We start from the raw sequence: 25,206 nt of genomic DNA, 5'->3' as shown, positions 1-25,206 counted from the left end.
ACCATAACATGCATCAAAATAAAGTATTTTATAGGAAAACAACAACTTTCTTTTAGATGTTCATTGCATTCTCTGCTGTCTCCTGGTTTCATGGGTCACATTCTGGCCCTTCACACTGACAGGTGCAGGATGGAAAAGCTGCCCTTTTCCTCAGATGGGGGCACAGACTGCATTTTGCAAACATCATCTGTTAGTTGCACAGCAAAAGAAAAAATAGCCTTGAATGTTGCAGCTGCTGCAATAGAGAGATTCTGTTTGTGACTAGAGGCAGTCTTAGCAGTTGACTAACAGCGAACATGATTGGATTTCTTTCTGGCAAATACCAATAACCCGATAGAGTAGTTCAACACTAAAGCAACCACAGCCCAAGATGCTAAATCGTCCTTATTCAGTGTTTAAAAATATAAAACAAATTGAAAGCTGAGCAGCCACACAAGTTTAGAATTTCAAATCTGCCATTTGTTTTTCCTAACTTTTTACAGGTTTTTCTTTTTCAATCAGCTAAATGGATAACCATCTGGTCACCATGGTGGCCTTTAGCTTTATTTCTTAGCGTTATCATTAATGTATAATTCAAGCGCATCTTTAAACGTGCATTATTTTCGTTTGCTCAACAGCTCTCTGAGATAACATTAACTTGATAAGCTAGCTACCGAGCTATAGCTGGTAAATTGTAGCCTGACGACACCAGTTAACCTTGGTGAATGGGTTTGGAGCTGTTGAGTACATTTCCTTTTCCATGGGGCATTAGCAAAGGCCACATGGCGAAGTGCCTCTGGAAGTGACTGAACAAACCTACAACCCAATTAGCGAAACTCGTATGTTGGTGTGCAAAAAGGGGGAATTTTTGTTGTTAGTCATTGTGTTAATGTAGCTCTAGCGAAAGTTCAGACAGGAAGACTATAAAAGCAATCACAGCAGTTGTTAAACTCTCCTCTCACTCGTTCAATAGCTCAGTGGCACGCCCTTATTGTCAGCCTATCAACTTTCTGCTGTCTTTTTAATGTGTCTCTAGCTAGTTCCTTCTTGCATTGATGATGCGCACCCCTCCACCTCCCCATCTCCACCTGGTCTCCGCAAAGTCTTCAATTCCTGGAATTCATCAACCACCACCACCAGTGTGTGGACTCTAGGGGGATTTCTTCTGCTGCCAAAATCACTCATCCTACACTCACAAAATTATCCCCATAGAGTCCTTACGCCAAAGATTTCTGTCAAGTTTTATTATTCAGTAAATTGTAATAAATAACATTTAATCTTCAAACTGTGTCTCTCCTGATTGAAATGAAAATACATCAATCAATTTGTTTAAAATAGCTCCAATAGCGGATTGAACAGTACGTCCTGCCACTTTATTTGTTAAGGAAAAGCTTGACAGAGCGCCTGTGTCATCATTTTATGGAACCTGCCCCATTTCTAAATAAAGGTCTATGATTGGTCTGGTGTATCTGAAGGTGATGATAAATTGTTTAGTAAAAAAACCCAGAGCCTTGTTGCCTTCGGAGCCCCCTTTTCCTGTCCAAATGGGTAAACCTCACACTGTGAGGGTCATGTGAGAGTGAGCAACTTTGGAAAATTTACGAAAGTGGGCAGCCTTGGAATTTAGAAATTTCTAGAAGTGTATTTTTGTGAAAAAAAGCTACAGGCCAGCAGATCAAGGGGGGAAGACTTGGCCAACAGTCAATTACCATCATTTCTAAATAGAGACATGTAAGTGTAAATAAGGGCAAAGGAGGTGTTGTGTTACGTTGTTTGCATTTGGAAACATCTTTCTGCTGTTCCATTTCTTTTTGAAATGTGGGGTATTCAAGAGTTTGGTCACATAAAAAGCAGATCCAGTGCTGTGGTTGTTTCAGAATTTTCTGAGAAAGAGAAAAGTTTGACATAAAAAAAGAGAAACCCATCCAGAGACATTACTGATGTTTAACAAAACATCTCTGCTCTAATCTGCTTCCATTTGAGTTTCATCACTCTGTGAGCAGACACCCGCCGGTTTCATCATGCTGTGTCACAGGCATCACAGACAGCTCGCTTTATGAAGTCTGGGAGAACCGTGCTAACAGGTTTAAAATACAATCTTTCAGTGCCAACTTCAGCCTTCTGGAAAGACATTTTTAAAAACCTCAGAGGAAACAGACAACATGTCAGTCTACTTAAAACACCCCATGTCTCAGAGGATCTGATGTTTGGTTTAACTATTAAACCAGACTTAAAAACTTTGAGAACAAAACCATGTAGCTGTTATTTTGTCTCCCTATTCAACTAGACCAATATGCCAAAATGTTGTGCAATGGGGTAAGTTAGAAAGTATTAGCAATAAACGCTATCCAAGTTACACCCTGAATGAAAACAGAGTTTAAATTACAGAATAATTTATATTTGGCAACTCGTTATTGTGGCAGACTTTGAATCAAAAGTAAGGGAGGGAGTTGACTGTGGAGGAAAAGGTTTGAAGTTCTCCCCTTTGCTCACACTGCCTTTAAATTTAATGAGCCTAAATTGCAGTAACTAGAAAGCAAACGGGAGAGGCAGATCTGGAGCTGTGCCCACGGCTCTGCCCACTGAGAGAGTATAGTGGGAAAGGTGGTGACAGTTGGAGCTAAAGCAAGCCAGACAAGGCTGAACTCAAAGCTATGAGACACAGTTTAAAGGCTCAATAAAAAGCTGATGAAACGATACACTCAGTCAGCTTAGTGACACTTTGCTTAGCTCACCCCTTCGACTTCTGTGTCTGCCCATGCAAGCTTGGCTCCAAAAGCAAAGGAACCCCAATCAGGCTGCAAGATTAAATTACAGCTTTCACAGCAAAACTGAAAATGTTTACAGCCTGGTTTTAAAAAAAAAGCAGTTTAGGGGGAGGGATTCTTTTTGACAACTCTAAGAGCTTTGCATCATTATACATCAATTAGGGGCATTGCTGATTTGACTGACAGCTGGGTGTGTAGTCATTGTATGTGGTAAGGCTATGGCCTCAACTCCAACTCTTTGCCAGTTCCCAGATTACCCCAAATTAAGCTAGAGTCAGTATTTTCAATTCGGAAACCCCCATCTTTGGTATTTTGAAAGCCTCGTCAGAAGCTAATGGGTGACATCCAAGCGACAACCTCCAGTCTCAAACTATGAAGCACATGTTGAAGTGTTATAAACTGCAATTCATCAAGAATCCGCTTGAGGCTGGCTGCAGAAACACTGGAAACCACATAGACACCAATTCAAAAAAGTCGATCTTTGCAGCATTAATAAACATTTTTACAGCCTTGTTCCCCTTGGGGGGGATTTTATCTAATGCGACGGTTCAGAAGATATTAAGATTACAAGTTTTTGCCCAAATATGGACATGACTGACTTGACTGACAGGCTGGAACACATAGCTATTGGCTAGGAGGCTCAAACCCCGCCTCTTTACGTCACAGTAAACTTGGTTGAGTTCCACATTTCCAATATGGCTGCCGCCCTCAATTGGCTTCAAAACAGCGCTCAGGAACAGATGGGTGACGTCACGGATACTACGTCCACTATTTATACAGTCTATGGTGACATCGCTTAAATAAGTCCCATGTAGTACATACAGTTGATGGTTTTCTATTAGATATTCTCATCCATCTTTGAATCAATTTCACAGAGAAGTCAACAAAGCTGATTCAAATTTTCATTGGCCAAAATGTGCAAAGTCATTAGCTAGCTATTTGCTGATGTTTATCTTTTGATAAAATATGTTCTACAAATAAAGTGAATTGGATTGGATTTCAGCTAATTTTTGATGATTCCACCTGACATTATCTAAACTGAGAAAGCTTTGCTACATTATTTAAGCTAAAGCTGCATATCCTAGTCAGCATTTCACAAAGCTGGAGACCTGTGTACAGTGGCTGTGATGTATTTGAAGATCACAATTTTTCTGGTTGACTAAAAGCTGCTGTTTGTAGAGATGGTGTAAAAAAGATGCTTTTTTTCTGCTGGGTTTGTAGAAAAGGTCATAATACCCATCGGTACTCATCGGTAAGTGAAGTAATTTGAGACTGTTGCGAAATATCTGTGTTTTCCAATGCCTTTGTATCAAGCAATGTTATTATTCCCCTCGTTCCCATTATGACGGACCAATCATAGCTAATCTCCAATCCTCTGTCCTGATTGTTTAAGAGGCGGCCCCTACTACGTCCTCCGATTGGTTATGAGTCCGGCACTATCATGACTGCACACGCCGATCTGTGTTGGGGGGCTAAGAGGAAATCTGGTTGGGAGGGATAGTGTTGACATTCGAAGTCCCTCTCTCTGAACAGCTTTAATAAGCCAACATAATTTAAAGCTCCTGTGAGGAACTTCCCATATGTGTCCATTTTGGTGTCCCCTGTGGACAAAGCAGTACATTTTTAACTCTTTCAAAAGAGATGTTGATGTTGGTAAACGTCATCCTGCTTTCTTTTAACAGTCAGCGTTAATCTTTGCTATGGAAAGTACAAACAAAAGTTGTTTGGCCTTGTCACGACAGCAGCTGCTACAGGCAATACTAGTAGCTGTATAAAAACAATCTGCGTAGTAAGTGATTCTTTTGTTTGCTTTTGTCGCTCATGTAGAAGCATCCGTATTCATTTCAGTCTCTTTCATAACCAGTTAGAAAATCCTCAATAATAAAATTGTCAAATGTCACACCACCAAGGATAACAAATTTTGACAGCTTTGCTCCCCTGAATCGATGTTTGGCGTTCACTTTCCAGAAAAGAGTGTAACATTTATTCCTGGCAACCTTGCTCCTGTGTTTTTGGTTTTGGCAAGGCTACAAAATGACACTGCCTGACAAGCTATTCATAATTTTGAGGTTCCCAGCTTTTGGCATGCGGTGGAGTTGTTTGACACACTTTCCCTGCCTAATTAAAGTTACTCTGATTGTACCATCACTGTGAAAGGGAAAGGTTTAGCTGTGCAAGTCAATCATGGGTTCAGAAATTCAGATCAGAACATGTTAACTAGAAAGGGTTATAAAAGACTCACTGGGTATCTGTTGGATCTTGTGGACCACCACAAAGGCATCAGACAGGCCCACCTTTACCGGGTGATTGACAGAGCTGATCTGTGACACCTCAACGGGGATCTGGAATAGAAGCGAGGAGAATCAATTACCAGAGGCACGACAGTCTGTCCGGGAAACAGAAGCAGGCCACACCAGTCTGACAGCACTTCAATTCAACCAATTTATTACCTACGTCTCACAGGAATCAATCGAAGCAGGATATAACTCTAATAGGCATACGGCCTCTTTTGTGCAGAATAAACATTTCAGATGAGAAAAAGGGACATGTTTTTGACAACTGATTTATCATAGAAACAGACAGCAACAGAGACCCTGACATATATTATCAGGAGTTCACAAAACACTGTGGGAGTGAGTTGAACAAAGAGAGTACACTGTGACTGGGGACCAATTCAGAAGCTGAAGAGGTAAGATTCTTAAACGAACCTTGAACTCATAATGTTCATGTAAAACTCAGATTTCATGTATCCTCTGGTTATTCTTATATGAACCATTTTACAGCCACAAAGTGGGAAAAACTCTTCAAATATAAGAAAATAACAAATTATAAAAGAGTCCTTGGTCTGCTGCTGGTACCATTACAATCATCATGTATCATTAAGTTGTTATTGCAATTTTAAACTCTTACATCTGCCTCTGCTGGACAATATATTTTATCACCTTCTTCTTTTCACAGTCCAATCAATGTGTTTATTGGACCATTTTTAAAATGTTCAAATTAATAGACTCCATTTGGGACATCTCATAGAATCCTCCAACATAACCTTTAATCATGTGACAACCAAATCAAGCATATGAAAACCATAGGAGGACATTATGGGATATTTTTTTGAGGAATGGCTATCATTAAATTTATTGTAGTTAGTTATGGTTGTTGCAGTTCACTGTATAATGACCAAAACTGAGAACATTATGAGTATGCTTTTTTTCCTCAGCTGAAAAGGAAAGGGTTAAAGGGGGACAATGAAAAATGACAGGATTCAAAACAGAGAATTAGAAATTGGTAGTGGGGTGTATTTGCTTTTATGTGTAATGCTTTAAGACGTCAGTTTTCCATGACACATACTGCCAATACATCAAATATCAATTTGTTGATTTACTTCTTCCTCATCAGCCATAACATTATGATCGCCTGCCTAATATTGTGTTGGCTCCCTCCCGTCAGGTCAGAGTCAAAGCAGTTGTGACCTGACCTGACCTGACCTGACAAGACATTGACTCCACTAGACCTCTGAAGGTGCCCTGTGGTATTGAGCACCAAGACATAAGCAGCAGATCATATAAGTCCTGGAATTTGCAAGGTGGGACCTCTATGGATCATACTTGGTCATCCAGCGCATACCACCAATGCTCAGTTGGATTAAGATCTGGGGAACCTGAAGACCGAGGCCAAGGCAACACTGTTGTACTCCTCTAGGTCAGGGGTTCCCAAAGTGTGGGTCAGGTCAGTGTATTATCTAAAAATAGTACATTTTACTCATTATAGTAAAGAATATCGACAAAAATAGTAGTAAATACCTTGAAAATAGAAAAAATGTAATGAGTTTTCTGCATTTCTTTTTGCCAGATGACTCCTAAGTTTAGGGTTAGTGAACATTTAATCATCAAAAGCATCAGTAGAAATACAGGAACCACATCCACATGCTCATATAGGTAGGTTCAATTTCTGCAGACCAGCTAAATGAAGCCACATTAAATCATTTTGAGGGACAGTGGGGTCGCAAGTCCTTGGCACCTATATTTTGGGGGCCAGAGGCTGAAAAGTTTGGGAACCCCTGCACTAGGTTATCTTCTTCCATTCATGTATTGTCCAGATTAAATGCCTAAGTGCCCATTTTAGGTGCTTCTGGCTGTGGATGGAGGTCAGGATGGGCACCTTGTTCGGTCAGAGGCTACCCAGCCCCAAATACAACAAACTGCGATGCTCTGTTTCCTAGAACATTTCTATCAGAACTAGATTGAACTTTTTAAGTTAGTTGGAATGACAACATGAGGCTCTTTCTCTCGCCATGTGCACTGGTTTTCCGTGTGCCTTGGAGCACTTTTAGTAGGTACTGACCACTGCAGACTAAGAACATCCTGAGCTGCAGTTTTGGGAATGCTCTGGCACAGTCATCTCGCCAGCACATAGTTGACCTTCTTCAAGTCGTTTATATCCTTAAGGTAGGTAATTTTTCCTGTTTCCAACACACCCAATTCAAGGGCAAATGTTCACTGGCTTCTTAACATAACCCATCCTCTGACAGGTGCTGCTCCAACATAAATAAATGTTATTCACTTCCCCTGTCAATGATCATGATAGTATGGCTGGCTGGTGTATATTTTGCTTTAAAAATATGTCATTCCAACAAGCCTGATTATGACTTTTCTTACATTTTTGTGCATATTGTGAATACAAAACACAGACACTCTATGGCTATGCAGGCCTATCATTCACAAAAATAACACCAGGATGGGAGAGAGAGTATAAGTGTGAGAAAATTACAGATATTCATCTCTTTGGAAGACCAGAATCTGAAGATAAAAACTGGATATGGATTAATGAGTCCTGACCTCTTTGTATGCAAAAACAATCCTGCCAGTGTTGTGCAGTGTCGCCTGGAAAGTGAAGCTCCCCAGGTTGTAGTTATCCTGCAGGTGGACGTGGTCCCATTGCACCACCAGCGCTGTACCTAAAGCAGACAGAACCACAATGTAAACACAGACAGCTTATCACCACATGAGGAATGAAACAGAATGACGTAGATTCAAAGAAAATAAAGACACCACTGACAGCTATACTGTCTGCAGACAGATTATTATAACACTGTATTATGTTTCCCTGCTTTGAAACATCATCTGTAATGTCTCTGATGTAGCGTGAAATGAACCGCTGACCAAGCAGAAGCCTGTGAACAAGAAGACATCAATGTAGCAGAAATGTTTGTAAGGGGATATGTTTTTGCGGGATTGTTTCCTGGCAGAGACTTTGTTTCCCCTGTGGGTGTGACATGATTGACAGTGAGGCAGTGTGTGTGCTGATATGAACACACACCAAGAGAGCGGCGTGAAAAATATATCAAACTGAAACTTCAGACAAAACCAAATCAAAGTGTGGTGATAGATACAGGAGAGGAGTATGAAGATCTGGCAATCTTGACTAAAGTGACATATTTTGTTCATGAACCGCCCAATGAATCTAAATGTAAACAAGAAAACCTACAAAAACACAGTCTGAGGACAGTTTTTAAGAGGAATAATGTAAGACAGAGGGCTAACATTCACCAGGTTCTAATATCTAAAAGATACACCTTTCATCAGTTTTCAAGAAAGCCACTGTAGTTCTGCCTAATGAAGAAAACATGACATGAAATATCTCAAACCTTTGTCCACACTTAACTAGAACTACTGGTACTGAGAACGACGATACTTATGAAAATAGTCAGCACCTTTTTTTATCTTGGTAATCCTTAAATATTTTTTTTAAACAAACATCCTTAAAACTGAGAAGATATGCTTCTTCTCCTCATCTAATGTGATAGAAAACTACAGAACTTCAGGTTTAAGGTTTGTTTTCTGACATTCTGAAGTCCAGAGAATTTAGCGCCTGTGTCCACTAATGGCATTTTTAATGCTGGCAGCACCTACAACCTTGATTTTAGAGCACCTCTGAACAACACTTCCTGTAGCATGGTCACCAAAGTTGTCCTGCAAGAAAACTGCTTCACTTAGCAGTTACCTTTAAGTCTGTTTTTAAATGTTTGTATGCTTCATATTTATTATTAAGTGACGATGTAAAAATGTTTGATAGAATTATTGTTGTGGCATTAGCAACAGATCTAGACCAGGAAATTGTACCTACAAAAACCAAGAGTGGTTAGTTTCTCCTCTGTACAGACCCCCACCATTGTTGTTGTCGACATCAGAAGTCCCGCCCCTTGTTGATGTTGATTGGTCGATGATAGAGGAGTGACATTGGCGAGCATGACAGTGATTTAGCACTGAGAAACAAAATAACTGCTAACACAGAGGGTTTTCTGGGCTTAGGAGGCTGAGCTCTGAAATGGCTGGAATGCATTAGATTAGTTTAGAAAGTAGGGGCTACCAAGGCAAAAAAAGCCATTAGAGGACACAGGCCCTTAAAAGACCAATAAATGACTCTGTTGCAGCCTCTATTGTGTGTCCACTAAAACAAGTATGAATAAAAGACATAACGAAAACCTAAAAGCCATGTTTATCATCTTTTATTTACGAAAGTCATTAGTAGTTCTTGCATGGCTTTGATACACATTGAATGAGGGGCATTAGGATTCACCCTCTAGACAGCAGGCTCCCATTACTCTTAGTACTTTTCTGATTTATAGTGGACTTTTCAAACCTATTGATGTGGAAGCCATTCCCCCGTCTGAGACAGTAATTTGGCACATGTCCAGAGCAATGGAGGTTTGTTAACATAACTCATCAATTTTTAAGTCACAAAGCCAGTGCTCTTCCATCCAGAAAAGAGATGAGATTTAGGTTCTCTGCTGACACTTTGGAGAGCACTGGGGATTACATGCTGAGGGTACTCATTAATGGTGGTAGGGGTTGAGGTACTTTGCTACATAAATGTTGGATATGTTAGAGAAGAAGGTCAGAGGACTTGGGGTCTGGGTCCGTATGCACATCCAGCCATTAGCGATGAAAATGTGCCATTTGTACTAGTGGTGAAAAAAAATTGATTAGTGGTATGCATGAGCCAGGGTAACGCCCCAACAAAGCATTCAATTTAATGGAGGTAGACCCACCCATGACAGGTGCTAACGGCAGGATTACAGCACCTGTTTAAATGGCGGACATTGTGCTTATGCGTTACCTTTTAAGACGAAATATGCAGACATTATTTTATTTTGTAGGTCTTCTACTGTGCACCAGAAACACCACACACATTTACCCGGTTCAAGATCTTAAGCGAAACTTTCCCTTTCTCCTTGTTTTTTATCTTTGACGATTGACTTGCTGATAACAGCTGTTTGTTCATTCTATATTCTTGTAATAAAATGTTCATTTCTTCCACTGAAAATTAGTTTTTTTTGAACTTCTCTGTCACACTGGTACAGCTCACCATGTTTACAGGTTCCCTGAGCATATGATGTTTTGCACCAGCCCCGCTTTCATTCACTAGTTAATTGGCCAATTATCTGCAGTCATGCATGCGGCTAACGCTAAGGCCAAATTGGCCCTTCCATTACGGTACGTTAAGACTAATGGTGCCGTTTGTGCATAAGGGCCCTGGTCTTTAACTGTAGAGTTATACTTCCCATTAAATAATTAAAAAAGATTTTCATTCAAGGGAAAAAAAATCTTAAGTGCAAAAAACTACAGTTCCTTGAGTGTTAACTTGTAGCTTACTCCTGACTTAGACAAAATGACTTTTAATTATCAATTAGCCATGTTGAGTATGCATGCCAAAATAAATGCAAGACAAATGTTATCAAAAAACTTCTCAAATTCATAGGAACATGATATTTCACAGTTTGTTATATCCTGGTAAAGATACAAAAAGTTGCTGACTCATCCTTTTAGTGATAAAAAGTTGTATATCCCTTCTGAATGTCGTGATTTCCACAGCTACTGGCTACTAGAAACATCAAGCAAGACAATTTCCTTCCCAACTTCCTACTTTCTAAAGAACATGTAGACATGATGAATCATATTGGACTCTACTAGCCACCTCTAAACATTTTCAAGAGGACTGAAACCCCGGCTCTCATCAACACATTTGGGCCCACTTTTTGGGAAGGAAATAAAAACAGACTTTTGAAGAATGTAATCAATTAAAGAACGCAAAGTGAAGCAGGAAGCAGTGAGTATCAGAAGGAGGAGCACGGCACCAAATTGCTGCTGCGTTATGACACACAGTGCTTAGTCAGTAAGACGAGTAAAGCCAAATATAAGTCTGCTTAAAATGCATTGAGTTCAGGAGGGGAGGTTGTAGCTATCTGGGGCTTTCTGTCTAAAAATACAAGAGGCTGAGGAGGCGTGGAGGGAGTACACACTGGCCTTGTTTCTAATTCCACTTACAAGTTTTACATGCTGTATGAACTCCGCACAAACAAATCAAATCCAACTCTATTATGAAAGCCAACTCCAGAGTTTCACTGTGAACATTTTCTAAACTTGATTTGTTTCATTAAGTCTTAGGGGCACTACACAACTTTATACTTCTTTGTGTTTTTCTTAAAGCTATGCAGGGTTCTTCCAAAGAACATTTAATGGCATCAGAATGCCACGGTAAATGTTGTTCCCGTCCCAGGGTGAGCTGCAATTACAGACGTGTCCAGAGTGTTTCTAAATGAGTGTTGGATGGCTTTAGGATGCATTGATGATTATGGTGATGATGATTATTGATACTGTTATTGTCATTATTTTTATTGTTATTACCGTAGTATTGTTACAATGGTCCCACTGGCAAATCCAGTCAAACCTAGGACTAGTTAATAATAATGATAATGCATCTTATTTATAGGCGCCTTTCTTGACACTCAAGGTCACCGTACAACATTAAAACAAACAGAGTTTAAATAAGAAAGAGTAATAAAATACAATTTAGAAAGTTTTAAAAGAATGGACAGTGGAGTTGTGGTCGGATGGAGTAAGCCAGTTTAAACAGATGAGTTTTGAGCTTGGATTTAAAATATAGGGGTGAGTCAGTATTATGGAGGTCAGGTGGGAGAGAGTTCCAGAGCTGGGGAGCAGAGCGGCTGAAGACTCTGCTCCTCATGTTAGTTAAATGGCAGCCCATCCTTAACCATGAACATGTATGTATTTAGAAGAAAGAAATTAACAAAATAAAGTTTAGTGAAAATTCATCTTCTAAAACTGCACACACTAAGGTTTCTCAAGGCTCCCACAGTGTTGTTTGTGTGTCTCATTAAGCTGCTCACAGTCTGATGGGGGAGAAGCCCTGACTCTCCAACAACATGACAGGCAGTACAGTTCCCCTTCTGTATTGGCGGGACATTGACTGATGGACAGTGTGTTGGGGATTAGGCAGGCTGAGAAATCGATCAGCTGCCACTTTTGTTCAAGTCTGATGAGCTCCACTGCAGAAGGTCACAGTGTTGGTCAGTCACTGTGCTGCAGAGTATTAGACAGCAGTGACTGATATGATGGATAACAATCAGAGAAGAAGGTAAGACCGGAGAGGAATGGCATCAATTAGCTTAAAATGAGAACGCTGAACTCAAGGGGATTTTAGAAAGGTCATTGAGAGTGCAATAAGAATCCTGTGACCATTAACGATAATATGTGTTTCCTTTTTAAGTCTTGGTGAAGTGATGGGTAAAATCGATTTTGTTATCATGTATTTTCTCTAAGATCTATAAACGAAAGGGTTAAATGAAAATACAATTTAATTGTGTTCTTGAGCATTTCCTGCAAATTAAATCCCCAAAATCTAAGTAAAATGTTGAGTGAGGGCATGCTAAAATTGGTAAAAGCATGTTTTTTTCATTGTATGTTCAAACTGAGCAGTAACCTCCACTGTTGAAAAATTAAGCTAATGCAGAAGCACAAAGTGTTTTTAATGGACTGAGAAGCTCCTTCATTGAGCGACTGGTGATGCCGCAGTGCTCCACAGAACGTCTTAGAAGGTCCTTTGTTCCTGCAGCAGTGAGACTTTTTAATGAACACTTGTAGCCATGAATCTGATCCATAGCTGTTAATCAGGCCTCAAATGGTGTGACTGTGTTATTTGTTTATTTGTCGTGTTTTTGTGACTGTACTGTCTTATTGTTTGTTGATTCTCTGAACAGACCCTTGTGGCATATGAATTTCCCCCACAGGGGATCAATAAAGTTCTCTAATCTAAAGGGGCGTGGCTAAATTGACTGACAGGTGGGCGTAAATGATCGTCCAACTTCCAACCCCAGAAAATGCTTCATTAACAGTATTCACTTAGCACCGTAATGCTCACTTTTTTTTGTGTGTGTGTGTGCAAGAAATGTGCTTTTCAAGAAAGGGTGACCAAGTGATAGTAGATACAGTAACATGTAAACAAGGCACGAATATGGTCAACAATAAAAAAATAAAAAAATCAGTAGTAATAATAGTAATACTAATAATAAGAGGAAAACCAAGGCAAGAACAAAAACAAAACAAACAAACAAAGAAAGAAAATCAATTGATGTTTAAAAACAAAACAAAAAACAGAGCAGAAATAAACTATAAAAAGTAAGCCATGAAAGAGGGAGAAAAACAAAATAATAATAATAGGAATGTAAATAAATACATGTTATATCAATAATGATAATGAAACAGATAAGGCTGGATGACAAATTCCTAATTGTTAATTGCAAGGGGTAAATACATAAAATAAATAAATAAATAAAAAGATAATAATATATATATATAAACACGTATAAAGCTAAATAAATGAACAAAAAGTGTTTATTGCTAACATTGCTAACATGACTGTTTCCAAAAATCACTCCCACAAGCAACTTGGTTTTTCTTTTACTGTAACCAGAATAAAATGCTAGCTTAAAGCTCAAAGTGTGTGTTTGTGCCGGTGAGAGTTTAATGTTGAGTGCTCTTACCGTTGTCGAAGTAGATGACAGTAGAGTTTCTGGAGACACTGGGGTCAAAGTTCGCCATTAGAGGGGCGATGTACTGTGTAGCTGTTAGCATCCGGTGGACCACGTCACCTGTGTAGATGAACCCTGAGAAAGAAAAATACACAAAAATGTACCATGAGTACAAATTGTAATGAAGAAGAGAACTACAGACGCAATTTAAGTGTTCAATGTAACATTTGTTGTGGTGTCCTTGCTTTGATCAATTGTTTTAAAGTGGATTTACCCTTTAGCGAGTCAGAAAAACAAACATAAATCTCTCCCTCCTCCTTTACCTTTCCTCCCTCTGTAAAGCTGTTATCAGCTAAAGTATTTCTCAGGAGGACAACAAGTCCTCCCTCTAGTCCAAATCTAAAAGCTCCTCATTTACACACTTAGCTTCCTCTCTCTGTCTCTGGTCTTAAGCTGCAGGCCACTTCAGCTAGCGATAGCGATTGATTAGTGCTATTATCTTTTATCAAAAACAGAAGGGCAAATCTGGGCGACTCAGAGGTAGATTTGCCAAGTGAGTAGTTATATATCCCTGTTACATTGCTGTCTTCAATGCTACAAGTTCACTTCTTCCATCCTCCTGTGTGTGTTTTTATTTTACCTCATCAATCACAGGCGCTAACGAAGACACGATGACAACAAAAAGGGATTACGTTAACTCTCTCAATTTATTCTTCCCTTCAACGTGGCACAAATAGATCTTTCCACAGAGAGGGACGTGCTCCGTCAACGCAAACTAGAGCTGCATCACTTAGCAAGCTGTAAACACGGTTATTAATGGACTTGAGAAAAGGAGGGAAACGCCTACAATTCATCACGAGGGAACAGTCTTCGCATAACGAATAAAGCACTGATGACAACAGAATCAAACAGGGTCTTAATTTCCCAGCTGACGACGAAGTTTAGCAGAGTCAGATGCTACTTTAAGATTTATCCAGGGCAAATGCTTTTTTAAAATCTCATTAGCTTTGCCTTAATCTTAAAAAGAATCCAAAACAAACTTTAAAATGCCCTTAAGATCTTTTTTTCACTCAGAACAAAGTGCATATGTGTAAGACAATCACATGACACAATCTATTTTACTTTTGTGGAACAGTTTGAAGAGTTAATCACATTTGCTGGGACAGTTTCTTCAAATAGACGTGTTTAATTCACCTAATTAGTCCAGTTTCGGCAATTGGGAAAAGGAACATCCATAATTGTCCTGATGTTACCACAGTTGTCTTAATGAAGATGTGACTTAGCAGGATTTTTATGGTAATGGACTGGTTTTGAGAACTGGTTGTGAAACAAACCATAATCCTGATACTGGCTACGTTTACATGAGACTTTTAATTCCTCTTTAATTCCGAATTAAGATTAAATCCTCTTTAAAAAGATTTAAAATGACCATGTAAACACCTAATTCCGAATGAAAATGATAATTCCGAATTAAACTTAAATCCGATGTAAGTGGTTGGTTTATTCTGATTTTAAATCCGAATTGAATAATTCCTCTATCATGTATACGTTCATTCCGCTTTAAATTAATTCCGGTCGTTCTGCGCATGCTCGTTACCTTGTCCTGTCGCGATGACGCACATACTCCGCGCTGGCGGGCTCATATTATATATTATATATATATATAGACCAGAGTTTGCCGCTTGGTTGTAACCGAAAATGAAAGAAGCAGGAACTGGAGTCTGTTTTCTGGAAGAACCCTTCCCAACCCCCAGACGTTAAGAGGAATTAAATAAAAACAATTAAACGTGTTTTCCATGTAAACCTCAATTCGGAATTACTATTTCCATGTAAACACGAAGGAGAAAACTTTAATTCGGAATTATTTAATTCGGAATTATTAATTCAGAATTAAAAACAGTTACATTTACTGATGCCCACAAAAGGCCACCAGCAACAAGAATGACTATTTCTATACTGTAATGTTTAATGACTTAAATGGGGGTGAGGGGGTCAGTGTCCGACCAGAACATTGACAACACTGAAAAAAACACTTTTTTTTTTACATTTTTGATAGCAAATACTTACAATAAGAAACCCATAGGACTGTTAAAAGAAAGTAGGATAAGATTTTTTTGTGGGGGCAAAATTTTCTTTAAAGGTAGAAGAAACATTTTATTGGCACCTTAAAACCTGACTCAGCAGATAATAATTAAAGCTTCGGTGAGGAACTTCAGGTCCGTGTCAATACTTGCAGTTCTTCTTATTTCTCGCTAATTTTGTCCTGTACATGTTTCAGTATTTTTCTTGGTGTTAAATCTCAACCTGTCTTTTTTTGAACAGTCAAATGTATCATATGTTGAAAATGTTTGCTGAAGAGAAAGTAAAATGGGAAGTTTCAGCAGTAGACTGTTTTGTCTAACATCTACCCTGTGGCTGCAACTTTGGACATCAAAACTGACTCCATTGGAACAGACTATCTCATCATGAATGGTCGGGTTTGCTTTTGTAGGTCACAAACAGGGGTCAGTGTTAATTTCAGTCTCTTTCATGACCAGTTAAAAACTGCTCACAGGTGCTTTATATTTCCCCTTTAACTGTCTACTGTAGCTGAATTCACACATGCTCTGAACTGACTTTGCCTTTTTCTTGTAAAATGTATACAAGAAGTCAGGACGAGTGGATATGAGAGAGCAGCAGGTAAAAGTCTGGTAAAAATTCACCACAGAGAAGTGGGTTGGGTGGGAATGTTTATATCATGAGTCTGTTAAGCAACTAGTGTGATCTTTTTTCACAAGCTGCTTCTTACTCTTATTTTCTTTACATTTTCATGAGGGCATTTGTGAAAAGGGCTAAAGATATGAGACATTTTTTGCAAGGAGTCCCTTATTTACACTCATCTTACTCTCATGAAAGTGAATTTGTCTTTCTTTCACCATATATTAAATGTTTCCTTCATATCAGTTTCAGTTATGTCCTGAATTAATATCACAATAAAATCATTACCAATAATCCTCTGACGGTATGAAGGAATCTCTCTGTGCTTTTGCAGACGTCTGACAGAACTACAGTTTATAAAGTAGCTGCCTGAGGCATAAAGGGAAAGAAAAACCTCACTGCTTTGAAAGAGAGCAGATTTTAAGGAAAAGTCTCATTGAAGCCAGGCCCATAAACCCTCATTTCATGACACCATATGTCTTCTCATTCAGTAGGCGGGCTATAAAAACACATCTATCACTTTAGGAACCAGGAGCAGGGAGTATCATGGGGGGAATCAATCTTTCCCCAAAGACCTCCCAGCTGAGAATTACCTCTTTATAGAGCCCTGTCAGCGAACAGGGGGCGAGAGGAGCAGGGGAGGAGGGTGGGAGTGAAGATGAGACTTCATTTAGACATGTGAAGTACTGACTGTTGAGAACTCTACCTGGAGTGAATCAGGTACAAGATCAGGTCCTTTATTGTTTAATAGGAGGAGGGTTGTTCCAATCAAACATGTTCACTGACTTCTCCAGAGATGTTTTTATATATTTCAGGCTGAAGACATACAACTTATTGAAAAGTATAAAGCTTTCTAAAGCGGGATCACATTTGGCGCAGAGACAAAAACATCAGGTCTGTTCATATTAATAACAATTACACATCAAAGCTATTTATGCAGGAATACAACAGTAAACTACTTTCATTGTCAGTAATTTGGCTTCAATTGAAAGTTTTGTTATCATCTCTTTCTTATCAGACCAACAGGCTGTGTACAAAATATATTTAATTAGCAGCTACAGAAACTGCAGCAGAATAAATTCATCGTATACATCCACTCAGACTTTTGTCTAATTAACAATAAAAACCAAATTATTAATAAAAAATGTTGTTAATGTAACATAAATCTAACAATCAAATAATCTCAGGTACAGCAAGCAGCCATCAGTTAGCTTAGCTTAGCATATGGCTTGAAATGGTCAGCCTGCTTCAATCCAAAGGTTTCAAATTCCATCTACCTCCACATTAAAGTGCATACCTTAACATTTACTATACATCTTATTCAGTTATTAAGGATATTTTAAGGGTTCGTTATTCTGCTGAGTAACTGTGTTTCTAGCTTAAAAGTCTAAAGTTGTGAATATGGATTAAGAAACAAGCAACATGCTTATAAGTGACAGTCTTACTTCTGGTAAGCAAATGTTGTGTCCTTCTGAGACAGAATGATGCTAGCTAGTTTTCATGCTAAGTTATCAAAAAGCATCATACTTAAAGCTGCTGTTGGTAGGAATGGTGTAAAAAACGTTACTTTTTTTGTGCTGTGTTTGTAGAAAAGGTCATAATGCCCATCAGTACTCATCAGTAAGTGGAGTAATTTGAGACTATTGCGAAATCTCTGTGTTTTCCAGTGCCTTTGTATCAAGCAATGTTATTAATCCCCTCGTTCCCGTTATGACGGACCAATCATAGCTAATCTCCAATCCTCTGTCCTGATTGGTTAAGGGACAGCCCCTAATACATCCTCAAATTGGTTATGAGTCCGGCACTATCATGACTGCACACTCCGATCTGTGTTGGGGGGCTAAGAGGAAATTTGGTTGGGAGGGATAGTGTTGACATTCGAAGTCCCTCTCTCTGAACAGATGTTTACTCTGTGACTACCAACAGCAGCTTTAATGCAGAGTCATGAGTATTACTGCTTACTTAATCCTGATAGATTAAGATAATTTAATTATGTAAACTGTTCAAACATTGCTTATATCTTTTACATAATTTGTGCAACAGTTTTTCACATTTTAAGCTGTACAAAGGTCTTGAAGTTGGCCCTGCAGACGAAATCATCCACCCTCTGTTATCACAAAGTATGAGCACAAAGAGATGGAAAATAAACATGCACTTGTGTTTGGTCTACCTGCCTGCATTGAGGTAAACATACACATAGTGCCAGGGTTAATCTGATTGTACAGCGACACGAATGACCTCCTCTAAATCAGCCACTATACATTCCATCTCAGCTCATGTTTGCCCAACATTCAACTCAGCACGTCCTATCTTTTTTTTCCATCTCTTTTCCAGCTTTGTCAACACTTTTTCCTTTCACTTTTAACCCTCTTATAAAATCCCTCAACCGGGACAAAACGCACCGACACAGGCCCGTCTCAGGACACACATAAAGCCCTGTGTCAAAGTGCTTTGTGCCTGACTGTGCTCTCCTGCTGGCAATTTTTCTAAAAACACGTGATCTGACAGTCTTAAGAAAATCAGTTTCTCAATACTCTAAAGAGGTGAGAGCCGCGGGGCGCACAACTGAGAGGTGATTCATTGATGTCGTCACTTACAGCAAGGGGAGGGCTAGAAGAGGAGGTCTGTGTGAACTGGAAAGGGTCAGAATAATTCTTGTAAAGTTGTGTTTACATGTCCTCTTGTCTAAAGTCCCAAACTGTGTATATGCAAAGAGAAACATGTGCAGGATTTAGCAGCATTAACTCCCTTTGTAGACCAAAGCTTCACTTTATTAGACATCATGTTTAGACAACTTCTCTTTCCCGTACTACTGAGCTGTGTTTGTTTTGCAGGATGTTTTTTGTTAATCGCAGCTGTTCTGAGTGAGGAGTGAATCACACACTCTTTATTCAGCCTGGTTTGACTTTGTTCCTTTTAATGGCGATGGTACAAAATGATAGTGAGTCAGAGTTTTTGTCTCTTTTCTTGATTTTCCCCCTGTAAACAAAGCTGTAAACGGTTGCTATTTGATGACCAATCCGAATCAAGGACCCAAAACAGCTGTGTAACAACAATGTATAATAAGTCCCATCACATCCCACATGACGTGACAAATCTGTTGATGTTTTGAGTCTGTGTTTGTATTCTTGGCTGTAAGTTGTGACAGCTGGGCGAGTAAATAGTGCACCACAGCTGGACATATGTGTCCGCACAGCTGGCTTTGGTTGGATCATATATCATTACAGATATTCACTTCAAGCTGTCCACACAGACTGGACGTATATGGACTGTGCTGTATCACTGAAACCAGAAGCAGAAATGAAACAATAACTGCTTAAGTAGAAATGGTGACAACAAAGAGTGAGGCAGAGGGGTGGTACGGTGGGGAGGAAGACGAGGTGACTGATAGACCCTGAAATGCAGTGAGATGAAGAAGGCTTCTTGGAGACAAAGCCCCTTGAGGTCTGTGCAACACAGATAGTCGCCCCCTTCTTGGTTTCACTCTCTCCTCTTTGCTCTCATCCCTCCATCTCTGCCTGAATGCAAATGTCTGTTATCTCCTCTGTGCTTGCAGCCTTCTGCAGCCGTCCGTTCCTTCACGAGAAAGCCAACTTAACGTTGTGTCAGTGACGGAGGATCAAGTGGGGAAAGGGAGACGGTGATGAAAATGATAAGAGACACATTTCTTTATTATTCCAGTGGCAGCTAAACGCAGCATCTCTGAAATAGTTGGGTAAGAGCAGGGCTTTAGTCTTTGATGTGATAATAGCTGGTTGGGGTGTTGTGGTTTCACCGTCAAGACTCAAGTGGAAAATTGCTTTGCACACTCCGGCAAACACGTCTGCTGTGTCACGTGTGCAACCGACACACACACAGACACACACATAGACACACACAAAGGCACAGACACACTAACACACACTAACACACACACACCTCCTTATCCATGTCTATCAGGGTGTGCAAGGCCACTTGGCACACACACTCCTGTTTCCAGTCCAAACCCATTGGTCTGGTTTCTCTTCCAGTTAAGTCTGGTGTGGCGTTAGTGGTGCTGAGTGTTGGGAGTGGTTTGTTTTTCTCTCCCCCCGCTCTAGCAGACTATCCAGCCAAGGTGAGAGTTGTTAACGTCGTTCTATCAGGCTGCCTGCTTAGCTGCCAGAGTGTTGTTGGTGTGTCTTTGCACTGTGGTTTGTGTAAGACGAGACTCTTCAAGCCTGAATCTCCTGCAGTAATTTCCCAGAGACAAAAAAATGACTCATTGTTTGTGTCTTATTCTGCGGTAAAGGGTGAGGTGAGATGCAGCCTTGTCAGACACCTACATGTTTTCACTCCAAACTACCAGAATTTGTCAGCTTAGTCAGTGGGCCGTAACATCAAACTATGGAAATATAACACTGGGCAGCTGTGGCTCGGTGGTGAAGCTGGTCGTCTCTCAATCAGAAGGTTAGGAGTTCAATCCCAGGTCCCAGTGTCCTCATGCCAAAGTGTCTGGGGCCAAGATACTTAACCCCCAACCGCTCTCTGTGGCTGTGCCAACAGTGTGTGAAAGGGATTAGTTAAGACTGATGGGTTCTTTGCATTAAAGCCTCTACACATGCAGTAAGCCATATCAAATATTAAGGCTAGGACTAAGAAAGAGGAGGAGGTAATCTCTTTATACATATTCTGTAATAAAAAGTAGGATCTGTACTTTTGTGCTGTGGATTTTCAACACAGGAAGTGTTTAAGTTTGCTTTTGTAATACATTTGCAGTCCGAGCAGTATTGACTGGCCTCAGAGTATGTGGGAAAACTAGTCTGTATTGAAAGCAAACGCTGGTGAACGCAAGCAAGAGTACAGACATCCTGGATCCCATTGGCAGTAATCTGAAGATTCCTTATTTATCCCTCCGTTGTTCTGCATCTCTATATCTCTTAATCCAAAAAGTCAAAGTGAGTGATGAATTTAAAAGCTAAAAAAAAAGCTATAAGACTTTTTTGTTAAAACACAATACATATGTAAGTACAGGACAGCACAGTAGCTTTATGCATTTTCACGATATTACTTTATATTTGATGTAGCTAGTGGACACAATTATGTAATCCAAAGGGATGCAATGATACAATCAATTCACCATACAGTACTGTACTTCTCAGATCCTAGGTTTTCCCAATTTTCAAGCTTTGAGACTGTCTCATGAAAGTGTCATCAGTGATGTTTTCATTTTGCCTTTTTACTGCCTTACATTAAGATAACTTTTTTGTTGTTTTTAGAGTGCTTTTATTTTGAAAGGGCACATAAGGTACTTCCTCTAGATCATAAAATTATGAGAGTACAGGAAAACAGCTAAAAGAATAATCAACAGTACAAAATGTTTGATGGACTTGCACCCCTCAAAGATGTGTTCCCTACAGAGCAGGTTGGGAGACAAGAATTACAACCCGTACAACAGGAGCAGAGAGCGGGAGAGATCGTCTAATAGTCTATAGAAAGGTGATGTCTTCGTACGGGGCATAGCATCCTCAACTGCAAAATCTTTATCTGCTGCTGCTATAGTTTGTCTAAACCACCATTCAGCTCCAGAAATCATGATGTTGAACAAAAGAAGTCAAAGGTAGATAGTCTCCTCTGTTGTTTAAAAAGGTTACTGGTATTCATTTTTTATCTCACTGATGTGAATCACCCTTAAGGCTGATTTATACTTCTGCGTCTCCCCTACGCAGCAGGGGCTGACGCGGACATGAGCACCACATATTTGTGCGTCGGTGTGTCTGTGTCGCGCAGCAATTCTCCACCGAAACGCTTGAGGGCAGTACGGTCTCTCTGATAGCCGGCCGCCTGCTTCCGGTCCCACTACGATCTCTGTTTACTTTTCCACAGAGTTTCAGAGCATGTTATGTTAATCTACAGCTGATACATGTTGCTGTTTATCATACAGACATGATTACATGAAGAATAGAGAGGAGGAGATGAAATACACGGCCGATGTGCGGCCGATGTCCGGGATCCTGGAAGTGTTGAAAATGCGGGAAAGACAAAGCCGCCGAACGGACCAATCACAGAGCTTGCGGTCCGCGTCGGCTCTACGGGGAGTTACATTTTGGAGGAGGTGCATGTCAGCTACGTGCGTAGGCCTCGGCGTAGGTACGGGAGCTACGCGGACCCCCGGCATAGGGTACGCCGTTTCAACGCAGAAGTATAAATCAGCCTTTATGTGTATTGCCTTTAACTGTCTTGCAAGGTACTGATATAGCTCTAGTAATGGATGACTTGTGTGTTACTTGAAAGAGGTCAACTTCCTTAAATAATGAACTTTTTAAATTTATTTTAAACAGGAATCAAACCTAATGTTATGAATGATAGTTATGTGTTAGTTTGACCTTTTTATAACCCTGAACTTTGTACTGAGGCACTCCTTTTACTATCTCATGACTCCATTTCCACATTAACAATTAGCAAGATGATTGCTTCTAAAAATGATGCAACAGGGTCCTTAAAGCTACGTATCTTGATATGTTGTGGCAAACACAAGCGGCTATTTTTGACAACTCAGGAGTAAAAAGAAAAGCAACAAACACAAGTACACAAAGTACCAGCAACACGTGGAGACACACACTTTTCCTTCTCTGTTTCATAAAGGCCTCTGTATTCCAGACTCATTTTATAAATCTTACCACATTCCCTCCTTAAGCCAGCAGTAATAAAAATCTGTCTGTGTACAGTGTAATATGCCAAGCACATACAGTGTGTCCAATAACAACAGTAATAACTACTATTGAGAAAACAGTGTTCACTTACCACCAGTCGCCACAGTGATTTCACGCAGGAAATGTCCATAAAAAGGGAAGTCGAAGGACAGATTAACTCTCTGTGAGGGGAAAAACAGACAGACGACCCCGGTCAGAGAGATAGAGGTAAGAAGAGGATCAGATTGAAGACTGTTCTCATCTCAGAAAACAAAAGAGGATTTGGATCAAAAGAACAATCTGAAAAGAAAATACAGACGTGCCCTGAGGTGCTGTTTCAACTCTACATTGAGCAGCAAACACTTGACACTTCTGAGTAAAAATCTGAAATACTGATCTTTAGAGAGAATGTGTGTATGACCTTCAGGACATTTTATAACATGCAGAAACAACAATCAAAATCTGGATGGTAAAAAATTAAAGTTTCCAGTTATACTGACTCTTCATGAAAATTTTAAACCTTAAATACATGTCAATTTATAAAAGGTCACACAGTCATTGCATTTTAAATCTAATTCATGAATACATAGGCTACATATTCACATGCAAAGTATGTATCTTGAAATGTCAAAACTTTGAAATTATGTTTTAGCTAGGAGAACTAAGAAATACAAATGATAGCAATAAAACGCAAAATGACTTACACAACTTTAAAACTTTAAGAGGGTGTTCATATTTTGACTTGAAATGTGTGAGGGTTAAATACTGAAGTGGAACTCTTAAAGGTGACATATCATGCAAAATTTACTTTTTAATGGTTCTTTACCTGAAATATGTTTCCCTGTCATGTCTACAAACCCCCCGAGAATGAAAAGAATCCATTCTGCCCCTGTTTTGATTTCTACACCTTTCTGTAAATGTGTGTGAAACGAGCCGTTTCAGACTTCCGTGTTTTTGTTACGTAACAACAATATCCGGTCTGTCACGGAGTCAGAGCTCGGAGCTTGTTCAGCCCATAGACTGTATAAAATAATACTGAATCCCTCCCCCGTTTTTCATTACCTGCACAAATGTGTGCTAACGAGGAGCTTAGGAGGGAGGCATGCTAGTTGTAGGCTGTCTTAATAAACACAAAGGTCTGTTTTACTCCCCACGTCTGCAGATTTGAAGATCTAGTGGATGATTTTTATTTATCATGGATAAGTGCTAGCGCTAGTTAGCATAGCCACATAGCTACATGTTAGTAGATGTAGCTGTAGCTGTAGCTGTGTACCAAGACACACGTCTACATACTGACAAATAAAACAAAAAGAAACACTAAATCTGTGACCAATCCTTCATAAAAGGTCCTGCTGCCTTTCTGGCAGAGGTCGGTTTTACTCCCCACGTCTGCAGATTTGAACATCTAGTGGATGATTTTTATTTATCATGGATAAGTGCTAGCGCTAGTTAGCATAGCCACATAGCTACATGTTCGTAGCTGTGTACCAAGACACACGTCTACATACTGATAAATAAAACAACAAGAAACACTAAATCTGTGACCAATCGTTCAGAAAGGTCCTGCTACAGGCGCCTCTCCGTCAGGATCAGATTCAGGGGGTTGAAGTAACGCGATCTCTGAGCAGCCGTGTATATTCAGCCAACATGTAAACATTAGATCAACGTGCTGCACAGCCGAGGCACATCCACTTCCTGAGGGGGCGTGGTCAGAGGGAAAACAGAGTGTTCTGAGGAGGACTGAAGAAGAGGACTTTTCAGGCATGCCAAAATCTGATTTCAAAGTGTTTTTTTGAGCATAAACTTTAAAGACATGTTTTGGGGACCTCTTAGACCAATATATATTGATGAAAAAAGCGTGATATGTCCCCTTTAAGAATTAAATATTTGATGTACTTAATTTTGGTCTTGACACATGTCAATTTTCTTTTAGCAATATTGTCAACTTCTAGCTTAAGATTTGCTAGCAGTGTTTCACTTAAGGCACTAATATTGTAAAAACTTAAAATTTGTGATGCTCACTGGATGACATTTTAGGTTCAGCAGCAGCTGTTAAAAGGGAACCAAGTCTACTAAAATGTCGACTCTGGTAATCATTAGCTTTGCATTGGCAAGTTTGCATAAACTTTTTTGTTTGTTAGCCTGCTGTTATAAGCTGTTACCATTGATGCCCCTAAAACATGAAATACCAACAGACTTTAAAGTTGACTTCCATTCCCTCTTTTGTAGAATTTAAGACTTGGATCTCAGACCACTGTGTCTCAAATTGTATCTGTTTTAATTA

The 25,206-nt window shown here is 39.6% G+C and overlaps 1 protein-coding gene across 1 annotated transcript in view; it reads right to left on the bottom strand.

Moving 5' to 3' along the window:
* The window catches only part of plxdc2 (plexin domain containing 2), a 126,424-nt gene that overhangs the window by 31,341 nt on the left and 69,877 nt on the right, over positions 1-25,206 (bottom strand). Inside the window, exons 4-7 of the mRNA XM_034705802.1 lie at positions 23,035-23,104; positions 13,588-13,710; positions 7,583-7,701; positions 4,990-5,089 (exon numbers count right to left, since the gene is read on the bottom strand). Coding sequence (XP_034561693.1) covers positions 4,990-5,089; positions 7,583-7,701; positions 13,588-13,710; positions 23,035-23,104 — 412 coding nt within the window. The remainder of the gene's footprint in view (positions 1-4,989; positions 5,090-7,582; positions 7,702-13,587; positions 13,711-23,034; positions 23,105-25,206) is intronic.

This window comes from Notolabrus celidotus, chromosome 17, assembly GCF_009762535.1.
Source record: "Notolabrus celidotus isolate fNotCel1 chromosome 17, fNotCel1.pri, whole genome shotgun sequence".
In the NCBI taxonomy this organism is placed as follows: Eukaryota; Metazoa; Chordata; class Actinopteri; order Labriformes; family Labridae; genus Notolabrus; species Notolabrus celidotus.
The sequence above is the reverse complement of the archived record's forward strand: the minus strand, read 5'-3'. Positions and strand labels throughout refer to the sequence as shown.